Source organism: Loxodonta africana, chromosome 12 (genome assembly GCF_030014295.1).
Source record: "Loxodonta africana isolate mLoxAfr1 chromosome 12, mLoxAfr1.hap2, whole genome shotgun sequence".
Classification (NCBI taxonomy): Eukaryota; Metazoa; Chordata; class Mammalia; order Proboscidea; family Elephantidae; genus Loxodonta; species Loxodonta africana.
The window spans coordinates 90,637,878-90,656,908 of record NC_087353.1 but is presented as its reverse complement, the minus strand read 5'-3'; the positions used below and the strand labels follow the sequence as shown (position 1 = coordinate 90,656,908).

Below are 19,031 nucleotides of genomic sequence, written 5' to 3'. Positions count from 1 at the left end.
GCAGACAGCCCAAAGAAGAAATGTGGTGGGGGGGATCCCAGGGACCTCCCTAGACCTGCTTCCTTATTGGTAAAGTGGGGAACCACTGATAATGGCTGTGTGGAAGTGCAAGACACAAAACACTAGGTATCTAAAGCAGAGCCCCACCACATTTCCGTCTGCAGCTGCCCCAGCCTGAGGGCCACTGACCAATTTCCCAGCCTTCTGTGCGCGTCAGGGAAAAGCTGGTCGCGCAACCGGATTGGGCTGCTAGGTGTGGGGCGGGGCTTCTAGAGATGAGGCTTCCGGCCGGCTCCTCCTCTGTTGCCAGGGGAGACAAGCCGCTGGGCGACGGAAAGAGCCGAGGGCCAGTCGGTGCCGAGGCGGAACGCGGGAACGATGGCGGCGTTGGCGGCCTCGGGGCCCAGGTGTCGGAGCTGGTGTTTGTGCCCCGAGGTGCCATCCGCCACCTTCTTTACCGCGCTGCTCTCGCTGCTGGTGTCCGGACCCCGCCTGTTCCTGCTGCAGCCGCCCCTGGCGCCCTCGGGCCTCTCGCTGCGGTCGGAGGCCCTGCGCAGCTGGCAAGGTGAGCCGGGGCGGGGCCGGGATCCGGTGCGAGCCTGTTTGCTCCGGTGTCGTCCATTCGGCCCCGGCCTCCCAGAACTCGCCCCGTTCGGTCTAGCGCCATCAGCCCTTACCCGCAGCCTACCTGTCTCCGCCCGCATCACCGTTCTCTAGTCCCACCCGGAGGACAGCTCCCAGCGCCGTGTCTCGTTCCCCATATTCCACGCCTTTGTCCCTGCAGAGCCCCATCCTTGTCATCACTGTAATCCCTTGTAGCTCGAGTTTTCCCCTTTCGCTGTCGCCACCAGACCCAAGCACATCCGCTAGCTACCCGGTTTCATTCATCCATGCTCGCTCTTCTAGGATAAGGATTTTTCTTTGCTCCCTCCTTTTTCGCATAAGCATCTACTTCGTTTTAGGCCTGAACCCCACTCAAAATTTTTTTCTCCCACCTTCGTCAAAACACTGGAGCTTGTCTGTTGCTCCCCTTTAAGGAGCCTGTGCTCTTGGAGTTTGGAATTTCTTCTGCTGCGTCTTTGTATCTGAATCCTAATTATTTAGATGAGGAGATTGAGGCTTAATGCAGAGACCTATTAAGTCATGCAGCTGAGACAGAAACTCACATTTTTCTTTTGATTGTGCGATGTTTGAGAACTGGAGCTTTGGAATATATAATCCTCGAATCATATGGAATTGCTTCTGGAATATTTTTACATTGATATTTAGAGTTTCTGTTTTAGAAGTACTCAAATAATGAAGCACTTTTCAGATAATGAAGCCTTACCACAATGACCTGACTGAAGTGTATGGTGCAGAGTCTGCCCTTCTGCTCAAATCTAAAACCTAGATCTGCCCACCCTAGCAGGACACAGATGCAAAATGCCAGCCTAAACTGAGCTGCCATTTTTCTTTGGTTCACAGCTTCCCTTCGCTTGGGGTTCTCAGGCATGTGAGTAATAGATGCGTAAAGGACTTTTGAAGACCTCAAGTCTAACTTCGTATATTACAATGAGAAAACGGAAACTGAGAGGGCCTGTATCTTGCCTGAGCTCAGCTAGCCAGGTATGGTAGAGCCAAGACTGCCCTCCAAGTTTTAGACTCCCAAGTCCAATATTACTGCCACTCTACCAGTCTGTCTCCTCCAGCTTAGTGTTTTGGCCTGCAGGGGCATAAAAGTGCATAAGCGATAACAGCTTTTAGAGCAATAAAAGTAGGCTTCTTTATCATTTTATTGCATATCAAGCTTTGCTCTACCTGTAAGATTGGATAAACAGTTTTGAAGGAAGACTTATGATTTCTATATATTATTAATGATAGTTTTATAATCCTTATAGCTGCAAAATAATTCATGGTCCCTTTTTTCTTCTTCTGAACAGCCACTATGGAAGGAGAGGTCAGAATTACAGCGAGGAGACTGGCACACAGAGTGTTAAGTGACTCACCCACTCAGTCCACCCTGAAGCTGTTACAATTAATTAACCCTCAAACTGCCCTGTGAGGTAGGTCAGTATTAAAACCTACAAAAGGATTATAAAGCACTTTACAAACTCAAAGACCACTCCATGCTAAAAAGTGTTATGTTTTCCCCACATGGAAGTCAGTCACGGACAAGACTTGCTCCAGGTCCGGGAAAGAGCAAGGATTAGACATTCATGCCTCTGCTTTGAGTCTTGGGTTCTTTCTTATTGCCTTCCACTGCCTATCTTGGCTCCTGACTGATTTTCAGTGGCTTTCAGTGCTCTACCACATGGGTTCCTTCCCCGTTCCTGGATGGGTTATGGCCCGGCTTTCCCTCCTTGGAGCAACCCACCATCGGGCCTCTAACTCAGCTCCCTCTTCAGTTTACAGGCTGGTGACCTACATCTTTGTGTATGAGAACCCAGTCTCCCTGCTCTGCGGTGCTGTCATCATCTGGCGCTTTGCTGGCAGTTTTGAGAGAAGCGTGGGCACCGTCCGCCACTGCTTCTTCACCTTGGTCTTCACCGTCATCTCCGCTATCATCTACCTGTCGTTTGAGGCCGTGTCATCGCTGACAAAGTTGGGGGAGGTGGAGGATGCCAGAGGTTTCACCCCGGTGGCTTTTGCCATGTTGGGAGTCAGCTCTGTCCGTTCTCGCATGAGACGGGCCCTGGTGTTTGGGGTGGTTGTGCCCTCAGTCCTGGTACCATGGCTTCTGCTGGGCATCTCGTGGCTCATTCCCCAGACCTCTTTCCTCAGTAATGTCTGTGGACTTGTAATTGGGCTAACATGTATCCTTCCTAGAAGAGAACTGTGGAATGATGATATGCCGAAGGGTTCGCCAGCTTGGAGGGTCTGGGGTATGGGATTGACAGAGCCCTGAGGTTAGAGGTAGGCACCCTGGGTTCTAGCTTCAGCTTTAAAAACCACGTGCCCTTAAGCGGTTCACCTCTCCCCTCTGGTTAGAATGTCCTCGTCTGGAAAATATCAGTGTAGCTATCCCTCCATGCTGACCTAGCAGTGCCAGTTAATGAAATATTCTGATGATGTGAAATTTTTTTCCTTGTAAACTGAGTTATAAACCCACTGTTGACTAATTATGGTAGTTTTCATTGGAAGAGGCTGATGTTATTGTTTGGTTTGTTTTGCTTTGGGGTTTTTTTTTTTTTTTTTTCCCTTAGGAAAAAAATGAAGCAAAGACAGGCTTTTGCCATACAGGTAGTTAAAAACTTAGGATAAGCCTTAGAGTGTTTGTAGAAATATTCTAGCAATTAGGGAAAATAAACTTGTAAAATACAAAGTGGGTTACTTTTTCAAACATCAGAATTGGTAATGATGGGGGTTAGAAAATACAGTCCTAAAATCCAATTTGTGATCCTGTGAGCTAATGAGGGTAGATTGTGTATAAGTATAGGTGGTACCAAAAAAAACAAACCTGTTGCTGTCGAGTCGATTTCAACCTCCAGCGTCCCTGTGGCACAGAGTAGAACTGCCCCATAGAGTTTCCACAGAGCGCCTGAGGGATTCAAACTCCGGACTTTTTGGATAGCAGCCATAGCTCTTAACCACTGTGCCACCGGGGTTTCCACAGGTGGTGTTTAGCATAGCTTTTCTTTTCATTTCACTTCATTGATTTTAAACCTTTATTTTCTCATAGAAACATGTGCAGCTATAAACTCCCCTGCAGGCACTTCTTTAGCAGCATCCCACAAATTTTGATATGTTGTGTTTTCATTATCAGTTGGTTCAAAATATTTTCTAATCTTCCTTGTAATTTTTTTCTTTGACCCAAGGGTTATTTCTAAGTGAATTGCTTAATTTCCAAGTATTCAGCGATTTTTCCAGATTGGCTTTTGTTCTTGGTGTTTCATTTCATTTCATGTGGTCAGAGAACATTCTTTGTAAGATGGCAGATCTTTTAAATTGTTTCTGGCCCAGCATTTGGTATATCTTAGCGAATGTTCTGTTTTGGGCTTGAAAACAATATGCATTCTGTAGTTGGTGAATATACTGTTTTATATATGTCAAACACGGTCCCTGGGTGGCACAAAGGGTTTGCGTTTGACTACTGACCTAAAGGTTGGCAGTTCAAACCCACACAGTAGCACCACCAAAGAAGGGCCTGGTGACCTACTTTTGTAAAGATTACAGCCAAGAAAACCCTATGGAGCAGCTCTCCTCTATAACGCATAGGGTCCCCGTGAGTCAGAATCAACTCCACGGCGGTGAGCTGGTTTTTGGTTTGGATCTGTGAGTTAGGCACCGGTGTTGATGTTCAAGTTGTCTGTGTCCTTATATTTGTTCTGTCAATTACTGAGAGAGGATTATTGAAATATCCAACTCAAATTGTAGATTTGTCTGTTTTTCCCTTCAGTTCTGTCAGTTTTTTGCTTCTTGTGTTTTGAAGCTCAGTTGGATGCATACACATTCAGGCAATTCATCTTGATGAACTGACCCTTTTATTAATACACATTGACCCTTTTTTTCTCACAATATTCTTTGCCCTCAAGTCTGTGTCGTCTGATATTAATATAGTTATTCCAGCTCCCTTGTGGTTAGTGTTTACAGTGTATCTTTTTTCCATGCTTATATTTTCAACATACTATGTAATGTCCTTCTTTACCTCTTATAATAGGTTTTGATTTAAAGTTACTAGTTGCATGGAATATTCTTTTCCATCCTTTTACTTTCAGCCTGTATGCTGTGTCTAAGGTGGGTCTCTTGCAGGCAGGATAAGGATGAATCATGTTTTTTTAAAAAACGTTCTGTTACTCTCTGCCTTTTGAATGGGTAGTTTAGACCATTTACATTTAAGGTAATTACTGAAAACAAAGTACCTACTTCATTTTGCTGATTTTTTTGTGTGTGTCTTATATCTTCTTTCTTCCATTATTCCCATATTTCTGCTATTTTTTGTGTTGAACCTTTTCGATTTCTTCCTTTTTCCCTTCTGTGTATTTTTGCTAGTATTTTCTTAGTGGTTACCATAAATATTACATTGAACAACGTAAACGCAGCAACTTATTTCAGCTTGCTGCCAACATTGAATATACAAACAACAAGTAACACACAACAAGGTGCTAAAATGCCATTCCTGTTTTGCTCCTCCCTTCCCCCTTTTTTGTTGTTGAGTCTCCAGTCAGATTGTTAGACATCTTGTAGGTTTAATTTATACTTATTTCTTACACGCCTGATGTTGACGTATCTGATAACCTGTAATCGCTTTGCTATGAGTGCTGTGTTGTTGAGTGCTGGAGTTTATTCTCTTTGAAAAAGCATTGAGTTTTGTCAATTTACTTGCAGATCAGCTTGATACTTTTGAAATTTGTTTTTAAGCTCTGTTAGGAATAGTACAGAGTTGCCTTTATTCAGTGACTAGATTAGTCTTACTTTTAGAGCGTGGCCTTTTGGAACGTCTCTGCTAAATGCCCTTTGTGTTCAGTGAGGTCTCTCCACTCTGGCTGGTAGGAACTAGAGCATGTCGCTGTCCTGGCTGAGCTCCAGTGGTTGTTAAGCTCACGGTTCCCTGATCACTATTGTTTCCCCCAGTAGCATTTTTGCCTGGCTTGAGGAACTTCAGCCTACGTGTGTGCCCTTAGTATTCAGCTAAAGACTCAGGGAACCCCAGTCCGTATTTCTGGAGCTCCTTCTCTGAGCAGCCCCGTCCCCTCCATTACTCTGCCCTGTAGAACCCAGCAGCTGCATCCTCTCTGAACTCTGGTATCTGTCTGTCCAGCTCAGCAAGAGATGTTACACTCTGCTTGGGTTCCCATTTTCTGTGCTGTAGTTTGGAAAGTGCCTCTAAGCCGAAAGCCTGTGTGATTTTGGGGCTCACTTCATTGGTTTCCCTTTTCTTAGGGATCACAGTCCTATAGTGCTTGTTGTCCACAGTCGGAAAACAATTGTTTTGTATATTTCGTCATGGCTTACAGTTGGTTATAGTAGGAGGACTAAAAAGCAAGCCACCAAACCCATTATTGTTAAGTCGATTCCAACTCACAGTAACCCCGTGTAACAGAGTAGCCCGGCCCCACAGGGTCCCCAAGGCTGTAATCTTTATGAGAGCAGCCTGCCACATCTTTCTCCTGTGGAGTGGCTGGTGGGTTCGAACCGCTGACCTTTTGGTTAGTAGTCAAGTGCTTAACCACTGCGCCACCAGGGCTCCCTAGTAAGAGGCCCAGCCGGGTGTTATTACTTCATCAGAGGCAGCCACAAAACAAATTCTTGAGATCATTCTGAAGTCATCAGCCATGCCCACTTTTGACTTCCTTCTAGCATCGGTCCTCACCTGGAATCAGTATTTGGACATACTTTCTCTCCAGAAAGAGTTTAGAATTAGGCTGGATTCTAAACAGTGACTGGATGCTACTGCTATTAGTGCGCAGTGGCCAGGGATGCTAAACATCCTATGTTGAGTGAGACGGCCAAGCTCAGCAAAGAATTATCTTGCTAAAAATACCAGTAGCATTCCAGTTAAGAACACTACCTCAAGGAACAACTTTCCCTTTCCACCATCTCTCTTCTCCTAGCCATTGCTACTCCCTGTTTAGGGTTCATCATCTACGTCATTTCCTTTTTGAATCTCCCCAGACTAGGTTAGGGCCCCCAGCATGGCCTTCTATAGCACACTGCCTTTGCCTATTACCAGTTATTCTACTCCACTCGCTTTTTGCTGTCTGGCACCTATTATTCCTTTGTTTCTGACATATTATAAATATTTGTTGAAAGGATGGATGAAGGCTGGATCTTTGTGGCTACCTAGGCAGTGGTGGCTGACAAAGATCAGGTGACTAGAATGCCATCAAGTCACTGGGGATGGTGACTGGGTGTGGGAAGTGCTGCCAAAAGGGCCCACCTAAAGCTCACTTGGCTAGTTCAAGGCAGGGTGCCTTCTGTTGAGGGCGAAAGTACAAGAAAGTGCTAGTGCTCTGGAGGGTATGGGGAAAGCCTGCCTCAGCCCACTCCACATCATGGGCTACAGGACAGTGGTTTTGCCTGTGTGTGTTGGCTTATGCCTGTGATTGCGGGGGTTAGAAGGGCTGAAGAGATGGGATGGGTTGGCATAGGGGAAGGTGAAGTGTTAGCACCCATCTGCCCTCCCCTGTTGGTAGGCCATGTTCCCAGAGCCCTTCTCTGAGGTACATTAGATAGACACTTTTGACTCTTAGTTTCTCCTGAGCTTGAAACTCAGCCACAGTGTGTGGTGGAATTAGCATTAATGCGTCTCTGGAATAAGTGTGGGAACCTGTGTTTTCCAATGCGGAGTGTTCAGTCCTCCTTTCTTTGGATGCCTCCAGTTTTGCTTAATATGCCGACCTCAGATGGCGTCACTTACTGCTATTCCATCGACCTCTCGGAGCAGGTAGCACTGAAGCTCGATCAGAAGTTCCCCTTCAGCCTGATGAGGAGGATATCGATGTTCAAGTACATCTCAGGGTCTTCAGCTGAAAGAAGGGCAGCCCAGAGCCGGAAGTAAGTACAGGACTCTTAAATCTTGTTCTTAGAGCAAGTCTATGGCCCGCAGAGGGTTGGCTGGTTCAGTACTGTGGGGAATGAAGGAATGGGGTGTAGGCAGACCTGGGCCCAGAGTCTTTGGAATCTATAAACAAATGTCTTCTGAACCCTCTGGATTCTGCCCAGTTGCATCTGAAGTAGAGACCGACAAGGAATGGAAAAGGTAAGGCATTTGAGGACATTTGAGCGTAATCCTGAGTGACTTGTGCATAGACTGTGGGAGGGAGTGACTCTGCAGGTCGGGGTGGTCTTTGGCCAGTAGCACTGGCCAGAAGCACAGATAGTCCATGCAGCTAACTGGGTTGCTTAAGAAGTGCCACACCCCCCCAGAACCTGAGAGGCAGGGTTTTCTTGGCCTCCCAGCTAGGTGAAGTGAGATTTATTGTTGCCCAGTCCTGGCTTATTAGCACACAGGTGGAAAGTGCTAGGCACTGCCAGAGCTCAGGTAGCCTCACTCCTTCCTTTTATAGAGAAGGCCCAGAGAAGACAGTTGTCTTTCTCCAGGTGACCAGAGTCATAAGAAGAGTCCAGTCTAGAGCTAGAGGCTCCTGCTTCCAAGTCCTCCTCACACACTTTCCACTGGGCCACACTGCCTGCCTTTTGCGTTCCTCGTCGGTTTTGTCCACGTGGAGATTTCACAGCTGAGGAGTTTTTCTTTCCTTCAGCAGTCCCTCCCAAAGAAAGAATCCACTGTGAAGTAAGGAAGCTTTGTCCGTGGCCCTTTTCTACCCTCACGTGCCCAGGGAGTAGATGCTTCTTTGCACACTAGCCAGGATGGAGGGTCTTGGCTACGCTGGAAGCGCTCCTTATAGCTTGCCCCAGGAGGTGTACGCTCCCAGCCTTGGCCAGCTCAGGGCCCTCTGACCATTACACTCTCTAAGGACAGGGAAAGTGGAAAAAAACCGAAATGCAGACTCACCCATCTTACCTATGGCAAGTAATTCCTGGGATCTAAATATATATACATATATGCTTGTGTACTTAAGCAGCTAATTTACAAAATCAGGTTTTAACTGAAATATATGCAGATTCATTCCAGTCACCTAGTACAAACATCAGTGGTATTAACATTTGGTCTCCAAAAGTTCAGAGGACAAAAACCTTGAGGATGTCTCCATTCATAGTTCCAGCCACGTGTGTTTGTGGTGGGGTTTTTAACCTCAGCACAGACAGTTTGTCACATCTGGCTTGTTGGTTCCTGCCAGCTAGGAGTTTAACTTGGAAGCCTTCATTCCTGAGTATTTGCTGTGCCTCCCAGCTTTGCATTAACTGTGCCCTTCAAGTATCTATCCAAGCCACAGGTCAAGAAAATCTCACACCAGACAAAGCCTGGGACCAAGCCCTGTGTCGTTCCATTAGTGCCCTCACGCCACAGAGGTGGGCCCACTCTGAGCTGGCCACACATGCACTGCCTGCTGTGATCTGGCCCGTGTCTCCTTCTGGTTTATAAGCTGCTCGCTTGTAGGTTACACCTCAAGTGGACTCAGTCATAGGCCCAGTACCCCCGTCACACTACTGACTTGATATGTGACCATGAGTGAGCCCGTCTCTGGGCATCTGTTTTCTGTGTGGGTAAGATTAACCTTTCTCCCCACTTGGTACTTAGAGCTAGTCACAGAAAAGATCAAAGGCATAGTGTAATGTAAAGCAGTACAGCAGACCCAAGATGGCGTGACGGTGTGGCATGATACCCGGGGGTGCTGTGTGCCTCAGCATTACCAGCTGAATGTTTTCTCGTTTGCTCTATTCCAGGCTGAATCCTGTGCCCGGCTCCTACCCTACTCAGAGCTGCCACCCTCACCTCTCCCCAGGCTACCCTGTCACCCAGATGCAGGACACCAATGGCCAGAAGCTTTCCCCCTGGCCAACCTGCTCTCCTGGGCACATGCCCACCCTGCCTCCGTACCAGCCTGCCTCTGGCCTGTGTTACGTGCAGAACCATTTTGGCCCAACCCCCAACTCCTCTGGCGTCTACCCGGCTTCAGCGGGTGCCTCTCTGGGGGTCCAGCACCCCACCCCCCTCAGCTGCCCTGGCACGGCGTATTCTGGGTCCCTGAGCACTCCGGTGTCCGCTGGCACCAAGGAATGCTCAAGGGTCCCAATTCCCTGATTGAGGGAATTTCTGTGGAAGTTACTTCACACCTTAGCATTCTGAAGAAGGTCTTCTCTAAGATTCTTCTGATTTAAAAAAAAAAAAAATTATTTATTGAACACGTCTACGTGCAGACTGTGCTGAGTACTTTGATAATGTCACCCTATTTTAGTCTCATCCTGTGACAACTTTGTGAAGTACAGTTTCTTGCCCCCAGTTTACAGATGAAGACAGTGAGGCATTATGTGATTACATAAAGTCACGTAGCTCATTAGTGGCAGGGCCGGGTTCTTGGCCCAGAGTCTAGAACTCTTCTGCACACTCTCTCCCCCTGGGGGTCAGTGACTGCCAGTGGCTCTTTCCAGCTTGACTTTTCTTCCTGTCATTGTATGCAGTGTTTGGTTATATAATGTCCTTGTGCCTGTGCCTGCCCTTCAGGAGCTGCCAGCTGGTATGCCTGGTGATCCCCAAGCCTGTGTAGTGTACTGTCAGGATTCCCCCTTGCAGCTATCCCTACCCTGATTCTTCTGTCCCAGAAGCAGTGAGATGGGCCAATGTGACTCCAACGTGCTAATAGATCCATGGTGTTGATTATCTTTGTATAAAGAAATTGCTACATACCTGCCTGTGGTGTTTGGTTCATTTGTGGCCTGCCTGGGAAATACAGAGAACATGGGGATTTGGACAGATGCCTGGGGTGGTATGAAGAGGAGAGTTGTGTCTGTCGGATCCAGTCAGGAAAACTAGCACATGCAGTGGGTCATTCATGGGGCTCTAATATGGGGAATGAGTGGCAGAGGGGCTGGGAGAGCCCACAGGGCAAACGGGAAGGCTAGGCAACCCAGAGATTGGCAGCAGCAGGTAGCTACTACTGTCCTTGGAAAGCTGTTATCAGAGCTCAGGACCTGGGACCACAAGAGGGGCTGCCTGGCAGGACCTTACACCAAGAAAGGACATTGGCGCTGGCAGAGGTGATGTCTGAAGCAAGAGGGAGAAAAGAAGAACCCAGGCTTCTCTGCCTGTCTGCTGCAGGCCCAGCATCTTGAGCTCTAGTGTTAGGGGATTGAAGGTGCAGCGTATATGGAGTAAAGGCGTGCCATTATTCCCTGCGTGCTGGAAACCTCTCCTCCCACCCCCAAGGCAGGACCTGCTGCAGTCAAACTGAGAAGCGTCCAGGTTTTATTCCATTTACCCACTTTCTCAGCAGGGGGCAGCAGAGGGAGAATTGCGCCACTGCCACCTCTGCAGACCTTCCCCTGGGTAGGCTGTGTTCCCCGGTGCTGGGGTGCAGAAGGAAAGGGGCTCACCCTTGTTCCAAGGAACTCACAGCACAATGAGGGACTCATTTATGCAGATACCTGCAACACAAGGGCTGTGAGAGATGTGTGCACTCAATCCGTGCTCATTTCCTTCCATTAGTTAGCAATAACTGAGTTTAAGCCCTGTGCTAGGCTCTGGGGAAATGAAAATGAAAAAGAACCAGCGTGGGCTTTGATGCACTCACTTCATTAAGGAAGACACGGTATATGGAATGAGAGAGGGAGGAGGATGGAAGTACAAAGGTGCAGTGGGAGCCCAGCCTAGGGGTGTCAGAAGAGGGACTTCCCAGAGGAATAGAGGTAACCAGCAAGGGCTGGGGCCAGGAAGACGGGAAGAGCATGAGCAAAGAGGCAGATGGGAAACCGAAGGTGGGGGGGAGAATGCGTGTGTGGGGCTTGGGAGGTCAGGTAGGAAAAAGTGCCATAGCCCACTCTTGGTGTGAGGAGATCTGGACTAAGGCAGTGGGATTGGGCAGGCAGCAGTGAAAGCTTAAAGGGAAGAGTGACTTTCCTGGGGTCACACAGAGTCTGTGGCAGAGCTAAGAGTTTGGGCACAAGTTGTCAATGTTTCAGCTCCAGAGGTTAGGAAAGGATCTAATAGTTTATTTGGTTGGGTCACTGAAGCATAGATTATGTGGTGACCTACACTAAATCAAGTTGAAGCACCAGACCTGTCTTGGTATACTGGAGAAGAAGATATCCAAAGGCTTAGGAGAATTGGCATATTAGAGTAGATTTATCAGGTTAGACCCACAGACCCACACATGGAGTGCCCAGAGGACACAACATTTTACAACACTGAGGGAACAAATTTGTGAAGGGAGCCCCAGCATCCTTGAAGACTGCTGTGACTGCTATTTTACGTAAATCACATTTGACAGTGGGAACTTCCCTTACTGAATTAAGATACCTAACTACAATGGGGCTGATTTGACCCCGTGGTAGTAGGGGCCAAGTTGTGCCACTCAATCAACAAAGACAAGGTGGGTGTGGTTTCTGTAATGAACAGCTTAGTCAAAGCAGTAATCAGAACAGTCTGACTCATATGGACTTACGGCGCTGGCTACTTAGTCATGGTGTCCCTAAAAGTGAAATAGATAGGAAATCCACTAAATATTTACTTGATCTGTAGAAGTGGAAGAATTCTAGGTCAAGTGATCAGTAGTCTAACTTGAACTGCCAGAGTAGAGAGTCATGGTCCCTCCATCAATTCCCAGACTTGAGCAAGTTTATAGACTCACAACCCCTTGAATAAAGGAGAGACCAAGTCCTTGGATTGTTAATCTTTCTCCCAGCCTTCTCCAAAGGGATCTACCACCTTTTATGAGAGTGACTGTTCATTAGGGAAAAGGAAATAATCTGACTTTTTGGATTACTGGATACTGTCTCCAAATGACACTAATTCCAGGAGACCCAAAACATCACTGTGGCCCACCAGTCAGAGTGGGGGCTTATGGAGGTCAGGTTATTAATAGAGACGTAGCACATGTCTGTCTCACAGGAGATCGAGTGGGTCCCCAAACCTATCTTGTAGTGATTTCCCCAGTTCCAGAAAGCATTATGGGAATAGGTGTATGCAGGAACTGGCAGAATCCCCACATTCAATCCCTGACAAGTGGAGAAAGGGCTATCATGGCACCAAAAGCCAGGTGGAAGCCATTAGAGCTGCCCCTACCTAAGCAAATAGTAAACCCAAAGCAGTACCGCATTCCTAGAGGAATGCGGAGATTGCTGCCACCATCAAGGACTTGGAGGATGCAGGCGTGGTGATTCCCACCACATCCCCATTCAACTCGCCTATTTGGCCTTTGCAAAAAACAGATGGATCTTGGAGAATGACAGTGGATTATTGAAAATTGAACCAGTGGCGATTTCAATTGCAGCTGCTGTTCCAGATGTGATTTCATTGCTTGAGCTAATTAATATATTTCCTGGTGCCTGGTACGCAGCTGTTGATCTGGGTAATGCCTTTTTCTCCATACCTGTTTCAAAGGACCACCAGAAGCAGTTTGCCTTCAGCTGGCAAGGCCAGCAATATCCCTCTAGTGTCCTACATCAGGGCCGTATCAACGCTCTAGCCTTGTGTCATAATTTACTCTGCAGGGACCTTGATCACCTTTCCCTTCCACAAGACATCACACTGGTCCCTTACATGGATGACATTATGCTGATTGGACCCAGTAAGGAAGAAGTGTCAATGACTCTGGACTTAATTGGTAAAATGTTTTCATGCTAGAGGGTGGGAAATTAATCCAGTAAAAATTCAGGCACCTTCCACCTCAGTGAAATTTCTAGGGGTCCAGTGGTTTGGGGCATGTCAAGATATTCCTTCTAAAGTGAAGGAGAAGTTATTGCATCTGGCCCCGCCCACAACTAAAAAGGAGGCACAATGCCTAGTGGGCCACTTTTGATTTCGGAGCCGATGTATCCCTCATTTGGGTGTGCTACTCAAAAGGAGATGTATACAGGCGCTAAGTTGACAAGGGGTGGATTGTGATCATTAAGGTTGTGTGTTAACTTGGTTAAGCCATCATTCTTAGTGGCTTGGCAGTTATGATATAGTCTGACATTTGTATAATGATGTAATCACTTCCATGATGAGATCGGGTATAATGTGATTACCTCCATGATGGGATCTGCTGTGGGCGGCCAATCAGTTAAAGGGATTTTTCTTGGGGTGTGGTCTGCATCCAATATAGGTGGACTTTCTAGCAAGACTCATGGGATTTTTCTTGCTCTGGATCCTGCAGCTGGCTCATGTTCTTCTGACTTCCAGTTCTTGGGACTTAAGCTAGCAGCTGACTTCCAGTCTTACCTGCCGACCTTGGGATTCATCGGTCTCCACGGACTGTGAGCCAGAGTGTTCAGTTTGCCAGCCCCTGCAGCTACGTGAGTCAGGAGAAGCCTCCAGCCTGACCCACAGACTTAGAACTTTCCAGCTTCAACAACCCTATGAGCCATTTTCTTGACATAAATCTCTCTGTGCATTTATACGCTTTACTGTTTTTGCTTCTCTAGAGAACCCAGCCTAAGACAAATGGAAATCCCAGAATGCTTAATTGTGCTCATGAGGAACCTGTACATAGACCAAGAGGCAGTCATTCAAATAGAACAAGGGGGTATTTCCTGGTTGAAAATCAGGAAAGGTGTTGTATCCTTTCACCATACTTATCCAATCTCTATGCTGAGTAAATAATACAAGAAGCTGGACTATATGAAGAAGAATGGGGCATCAGGATTGGAGCAAGAGTCATTAACAACCTCCAATATGCAGTTGACACAACCCTGCTTGCTGAAAGTGAAGAGGACTTGAAGCACTTACTGATGAAGATCAAAGACTACACCCTTCAGTATGAATTACACCTCAAAAGAAAGAAAACAAAAATCTTCACAACTGGACCAATAAGCAACACCATGATAAACAGAGAAAAGATTGAGGTTGTCAAGGATTTCATTTTACTTGGATCCACAATCAATGTTCATGGAAGCAGCAGTCAAGAAGTCAAATGACGTATTGCATTGGGCAAATCTGGTGCATAAAAGCTATTTAAAGTGTTAAAAAGCAAAGATGTCACCTTGAGGACTAAGGTGCACCTGACCCAAGCCATGTATTTTCATTTGCTTCATATGCATTTGAAAGGTGGATAATGAATAAGGAAGACAGAAAAGAACTGATGCCTTTGAATTATTGGATTGGCAAAGAATATTGAATACACCATGAGCTGCAAGAGGAATGAAACAAATCTGTCTTGGAGGAAGTACAGCCAGAATGCTCCTTTGAAAGGAGGATGGTGACACTTTGTCTCTCGTGCTTTGGACATATTATCGGGGGGAGTTTCATGCCACCAAGAAAGAAGCACTGGGAGCAGAGCATGTCCTTTGGACCCAGGGCCCCTGGGCTGAGAAGTTCCTAGACCAGGGAAAGATAGATGACAGGGACATTCTCCCAGAGCTGAAAGAGAGAGAAAGCCTTCCTCTGGAGCTGGCACCCTGAATTTGGACTTCTAGCTCCCATACTGTGAGAGAATAAATTTCTGTTTGTTAAGGTAGCTTTAGTATTCCTGTTATAGCAGCACTAGTTAACTAAGACAGGCATCAAACATGCAATCACCTAGACCCTCGCCTTTCACCAGTGCCTGATCTATTGGTGCTGATATTTTGCATATTTCTATTGCCACTGCATGCCACGGATTAGCAGTGCCCTCTTTACTACCGGAAGCAGAGTCATCAACATCTTTAACCATACTTGAGAACCAGTTTAGAAAACTCATCCTTATAATTTTGTTTCTCTAGAACCACTCTCAGTACCAAATGTCTTAGGCTTAGTTCTCTAGAGAAGTAAACCCAGTAAAGCATATAAATATACATGTAAAGAGATTTATATCAAAGAAATGACTCACATGGTTGTAGAGGCTGGAAAGCCCCAAGTCTGTGAGTCAGGCTGGAGGATTCTCCTGACTCATGTAGCTGCAGGGGCTGGTGAACCCCAGATCTGCAGGTGAGACAGCAGTGCTCTGATTCACAGTCTGCAGAGACTGATGAATCCCAAGATTGGCAGGCAAGATTGCAGATAAACTGCTAGCTCAAGTTCCAAGAACCAGAGGTCAGAAGAACAAGAGCCAGATGCAGGATCCAGAGCAAGCAAAAGGCCACAAGCCTTGCCAGAAATTCCATCTATATTGGATGCAGGCCATACCCAAGAGGGAACTCCCTTTTGTCTGATTGGTTACTCATAGCAGATCCCATCATAGAGGTGATCACATTATATCAAATCTTATCATGGAAGTGATTACATCATTATACAACTGCCAAACTACATCATAACTGCAAACCACTGAGAATCATGACCCAGCCAAGTTGACACACAACCTTAACTATGACACAAGTTTTCCCACCTCAAGTCCAGTACTCTCCCCTGAAGGGGACTTCTCTTGCTCCCAGGTGAGTGGGATAGGGGAGTGGCCAGAGTAGGGCTGGAGGTAGGATGAGGTTATTGCCAGCATGGAATGGGGAAAGGGCTGTAGGGGAGGGCTGGCCTTGGAGTTGGGTGCTGGACCATTGACTCCTGAGGCCTACAGGGGGGCCTCCCTGGCCTCCATCCCAGGATGCTTACTGAGCTCTGATGTGTTGTTGTACACCTGGGCAACACTGAGCTGCAAGAGCCCTATCCCAACCTGGACCCGAAGCTTGGCTCCTGGGTGACCTCCACACCATCTCCAGATCACAGGCCACCTAGGATCTCGCTCATCAGTCCTGTTTTGAGCTTTGAGCCCCACCTTGCCCAAGAGCCCCAAGAAAGGCCTCCAAAGGATTTCCTACCCAACTATGCCCTTGTGCCACAGGCAAGTCACATCCCAAGGCTACCTCTTGTGTGGAACTCCTTCTGGCAGCCTAGCTACAACCCCTCAGTGGCCAACAGGCAGGTGGGCCTTGGTCTCCTAAGATGGGAAAAGCAGACCTTACTGCCCACAGAGTGGCTCTGGGGCAGCTCTAGCCTTTCCAGTGCCCAGGGCAGTTGGAACCACACAGGACGTGTGTGCGTGGGCATACACACACACACATACATGCACACTCTTCGCAGGTACATGTAAATACACACATAAAACTCGTGAATTCACAATGCTGGGTTCTCACCCACACATCAACTCAAATTCAAACAGGTAGATAAAACCTACCCACAAAAATTTGCACATATACATGGTTAAGTCACACAGCTACCATGTATTCATACCTGTACCTGTACGCGTACTACATACATGCACATATAAATGTTACTTCACAGAGAAGAATACTCAGATGAGAACCTCCTAACTCCCTTCTCTCTCCCTCCAAGTTTGCCTCAATCTGTCCCTAGCCTACTTCCCCAATCCTATGTCCCCAAACCTCCTGCCTTTCCCCAGCACACTGCTGATTGTGTGTGAGATGACCAGACAGCTGGCGGTGAGCTTCCTGGAGGTGAGCAAAATCTTCAGGAGTAAACGTGACCATTTGTGACATGTCAGGAGCAGGGCAACAGGGCAGTTCTCTGTTCCATCTTCCAATGCCTGGAATGCTACCATTAGAAGGTCACTCCTATGAATTAGGCTTCTCAAAGATTAACAGGACACTGGAAAAGATCCTCAGTCCAGCCTCCTCATACCTCACATGGGAATCTGAGGCCCAGAGAGGGGAAGTTACTTGGCTAAGGTCACATATCAAACCAGAGACAGAGCCAGCACAGAACCCGGGACTCCTGGCTCTTCTTGTCTTTGCACCACCATCTGACGGAGGAGTCATCTGATTGGCCGCTGGGATCCCAAGAAAGCCCAGGCAGGAGCTCTCGTCCCTTCCAGGTGAGCTGACAACAGGATCCTGGGCACAGATAGAGGCTGGGGCCTCAGTGCTCATCAGGCCCTCTCTGAGCCACATCGGCGGGGCCATCCTGCCGCCTTCTTCCATCAGACTCTACTGCGGAGAGAAGTGGCATTGGTGTGCGGAAGCACTTCAAACCCTTCCAGGATGGTTGGAAACTCTGCAGAGAGACCAGGAGCTGGGTAAGAACAGATCAGACCTCTTCTCCCATCAGGCTGGGCCAGGCCCTGGAGGCAGGACACACAGGGCCTGGCCCTATCTTCACCTGAGACCTCCCTGGGAGAGGAAAGTAGACGGCCCCACACAAGCAGGATGGAACCCAATCCTCCATCCTTCCAGGGCCTTACCCCACCTCCAGCTCCCATTGCAGGGACTGGCCCTACCCCTTCCACTCACCCACCTGAAGGGAGATTTCAGTGGAAGCTTTCAGGACAGGGAAGAAATGCTCTTCCCCCTCCCCCCCACCCCCAACCTTTTCCCTTGCCCTAGCAGGGACACCACCTGTATCCTCGCCCGAGCCCAGACCTCACCCAGGAAGAAGCGGATCAGGGTAACCACGAAAGCGACCAGCAGCAGTAAGGTGGCCCCACTCAGCACCTCCACACAGCGGCCACAGCAGTGGATCCACCATTTGGGCTGCAACACAGAGCACAGCTCAGATAGTGACAGTCCACCTCCCCGGGGCCCACACTTCAGCCTCCCATCTTGTCGTTGCAGCAGCCTCCAGGCTCAGATCCCTATCACTTGTCATCTACGGGACCCCTCCAAGCCCCCCTGCACCTTTTGGTCAAGTTCATTGCTGCAAATTGCTGCCCTTGGTACACCATGGTCTTGCTCAGACCTCCAGGAGCTCCTTATCCAGCTACACAGAGCCAACCACAGCCTCCACTTCCACACTCAAGGCCCTGCATGTGGGACCCCCCTCCCACCTTCCTCCCAGTTACCTCTACGTTGGCAGTCTGAGCATCCCCCGGCATCCCGTTCTCATTCCTGCCTTGACTCCCTTCCACCCACCTCCACACACCAAGGCATCCTGGGCTTGGGAGGCCACTTCCAAGCCTACATCCAAGACTTGCTTCTCTGAGCCCAGTCCACAAGGGAACTGACGGGTAAGGACTAGAGAGCTGGAGAACCCGAGCCCTGGCAATGTCCTCCCTCACCCTTCACTCATTCACCCACTCCTTCACTTATTTCCTCCCTCAGCAAATAATTACTGAGCACCTGGTACATCCTGGGCCTTATCCCAGGGGCTAGGCACACAGAGGTGACCAAGGCCTGGCCCAGCCCACAGCCTGGTAAGGAAACCAGAAACCCCCAGATAACCCTGGAGGCAGCCACTCTAGGAGAGGCATCTGAACACACCCTGTGGACCACATAAGAGGGAGCAGCCAGTGCTGTGAAGACTCAGGAGTCCCGGAGGTGAAACCCTGACCCTGACCCTGACCTTAAAAAATGACCGGGTTGTGAAGAACACCAAGGACACAAGGTAATTATGGGTGCAAGAGACGGAAAGGGCCACATAAACCAGAGACTACATCAGCCTGAGACCAGAAGAACTAGATGGTGCCTGGCTACAACCGATGACTACCTTGACAGGGAACATAACAGAGAGCTCCTGAGGGAGCAGGAGAGCAGTGGGATACAGACCCCAATTTCTCATAAAAAGACCATACTTAATGGTCTGATTGAAACTAGAAGGACCCCAGTGGTTATGGCCCCCAGGCCTTCTGTTGGCCCGGGACAGGAACCATTCC

General features: G+C 48.1%; 1 protein-coding gene across 2 annotated transcripts; it reads left to right on the top strand.

The window, feature by feature from the left end:
• The first annotated feature begins 337 nt into the window (after positions 1-337).
• On the top strand, positions 338-10,225 carry RHBDD2 (rhomboid domain containing 2). Of its 2 annotated transcripts, XM_003416571.4 has the most exons (4): positions 339-565; positions 2,385-2,792; positions 7,323-7,473; positions 9,268-10,225. In XM_003416571.4, exons 1-4 carry the CDS (start codon positions 379-381, stop codon positions 9,623-9,625), a joined length of 1,104 nt encoding a protein of 367 aa, XP_003416619.1. In that variant the 5' UTR covers positions 339-378; the 3' UTR covers positions 9,626-10,225. The 2 variants fall into 2 exon arrangements, with proteins under 2 accessions (XP_023411654.1, XP_003416619.1); XM_023555886.2 differs by lacking the exon at positions 2,385-2,792 and having other exon boundaries at positions 338-565; positions 7,299-7,473.
• Positions 10,226-19,031: the final 8,806 nt, after the last annotated feature.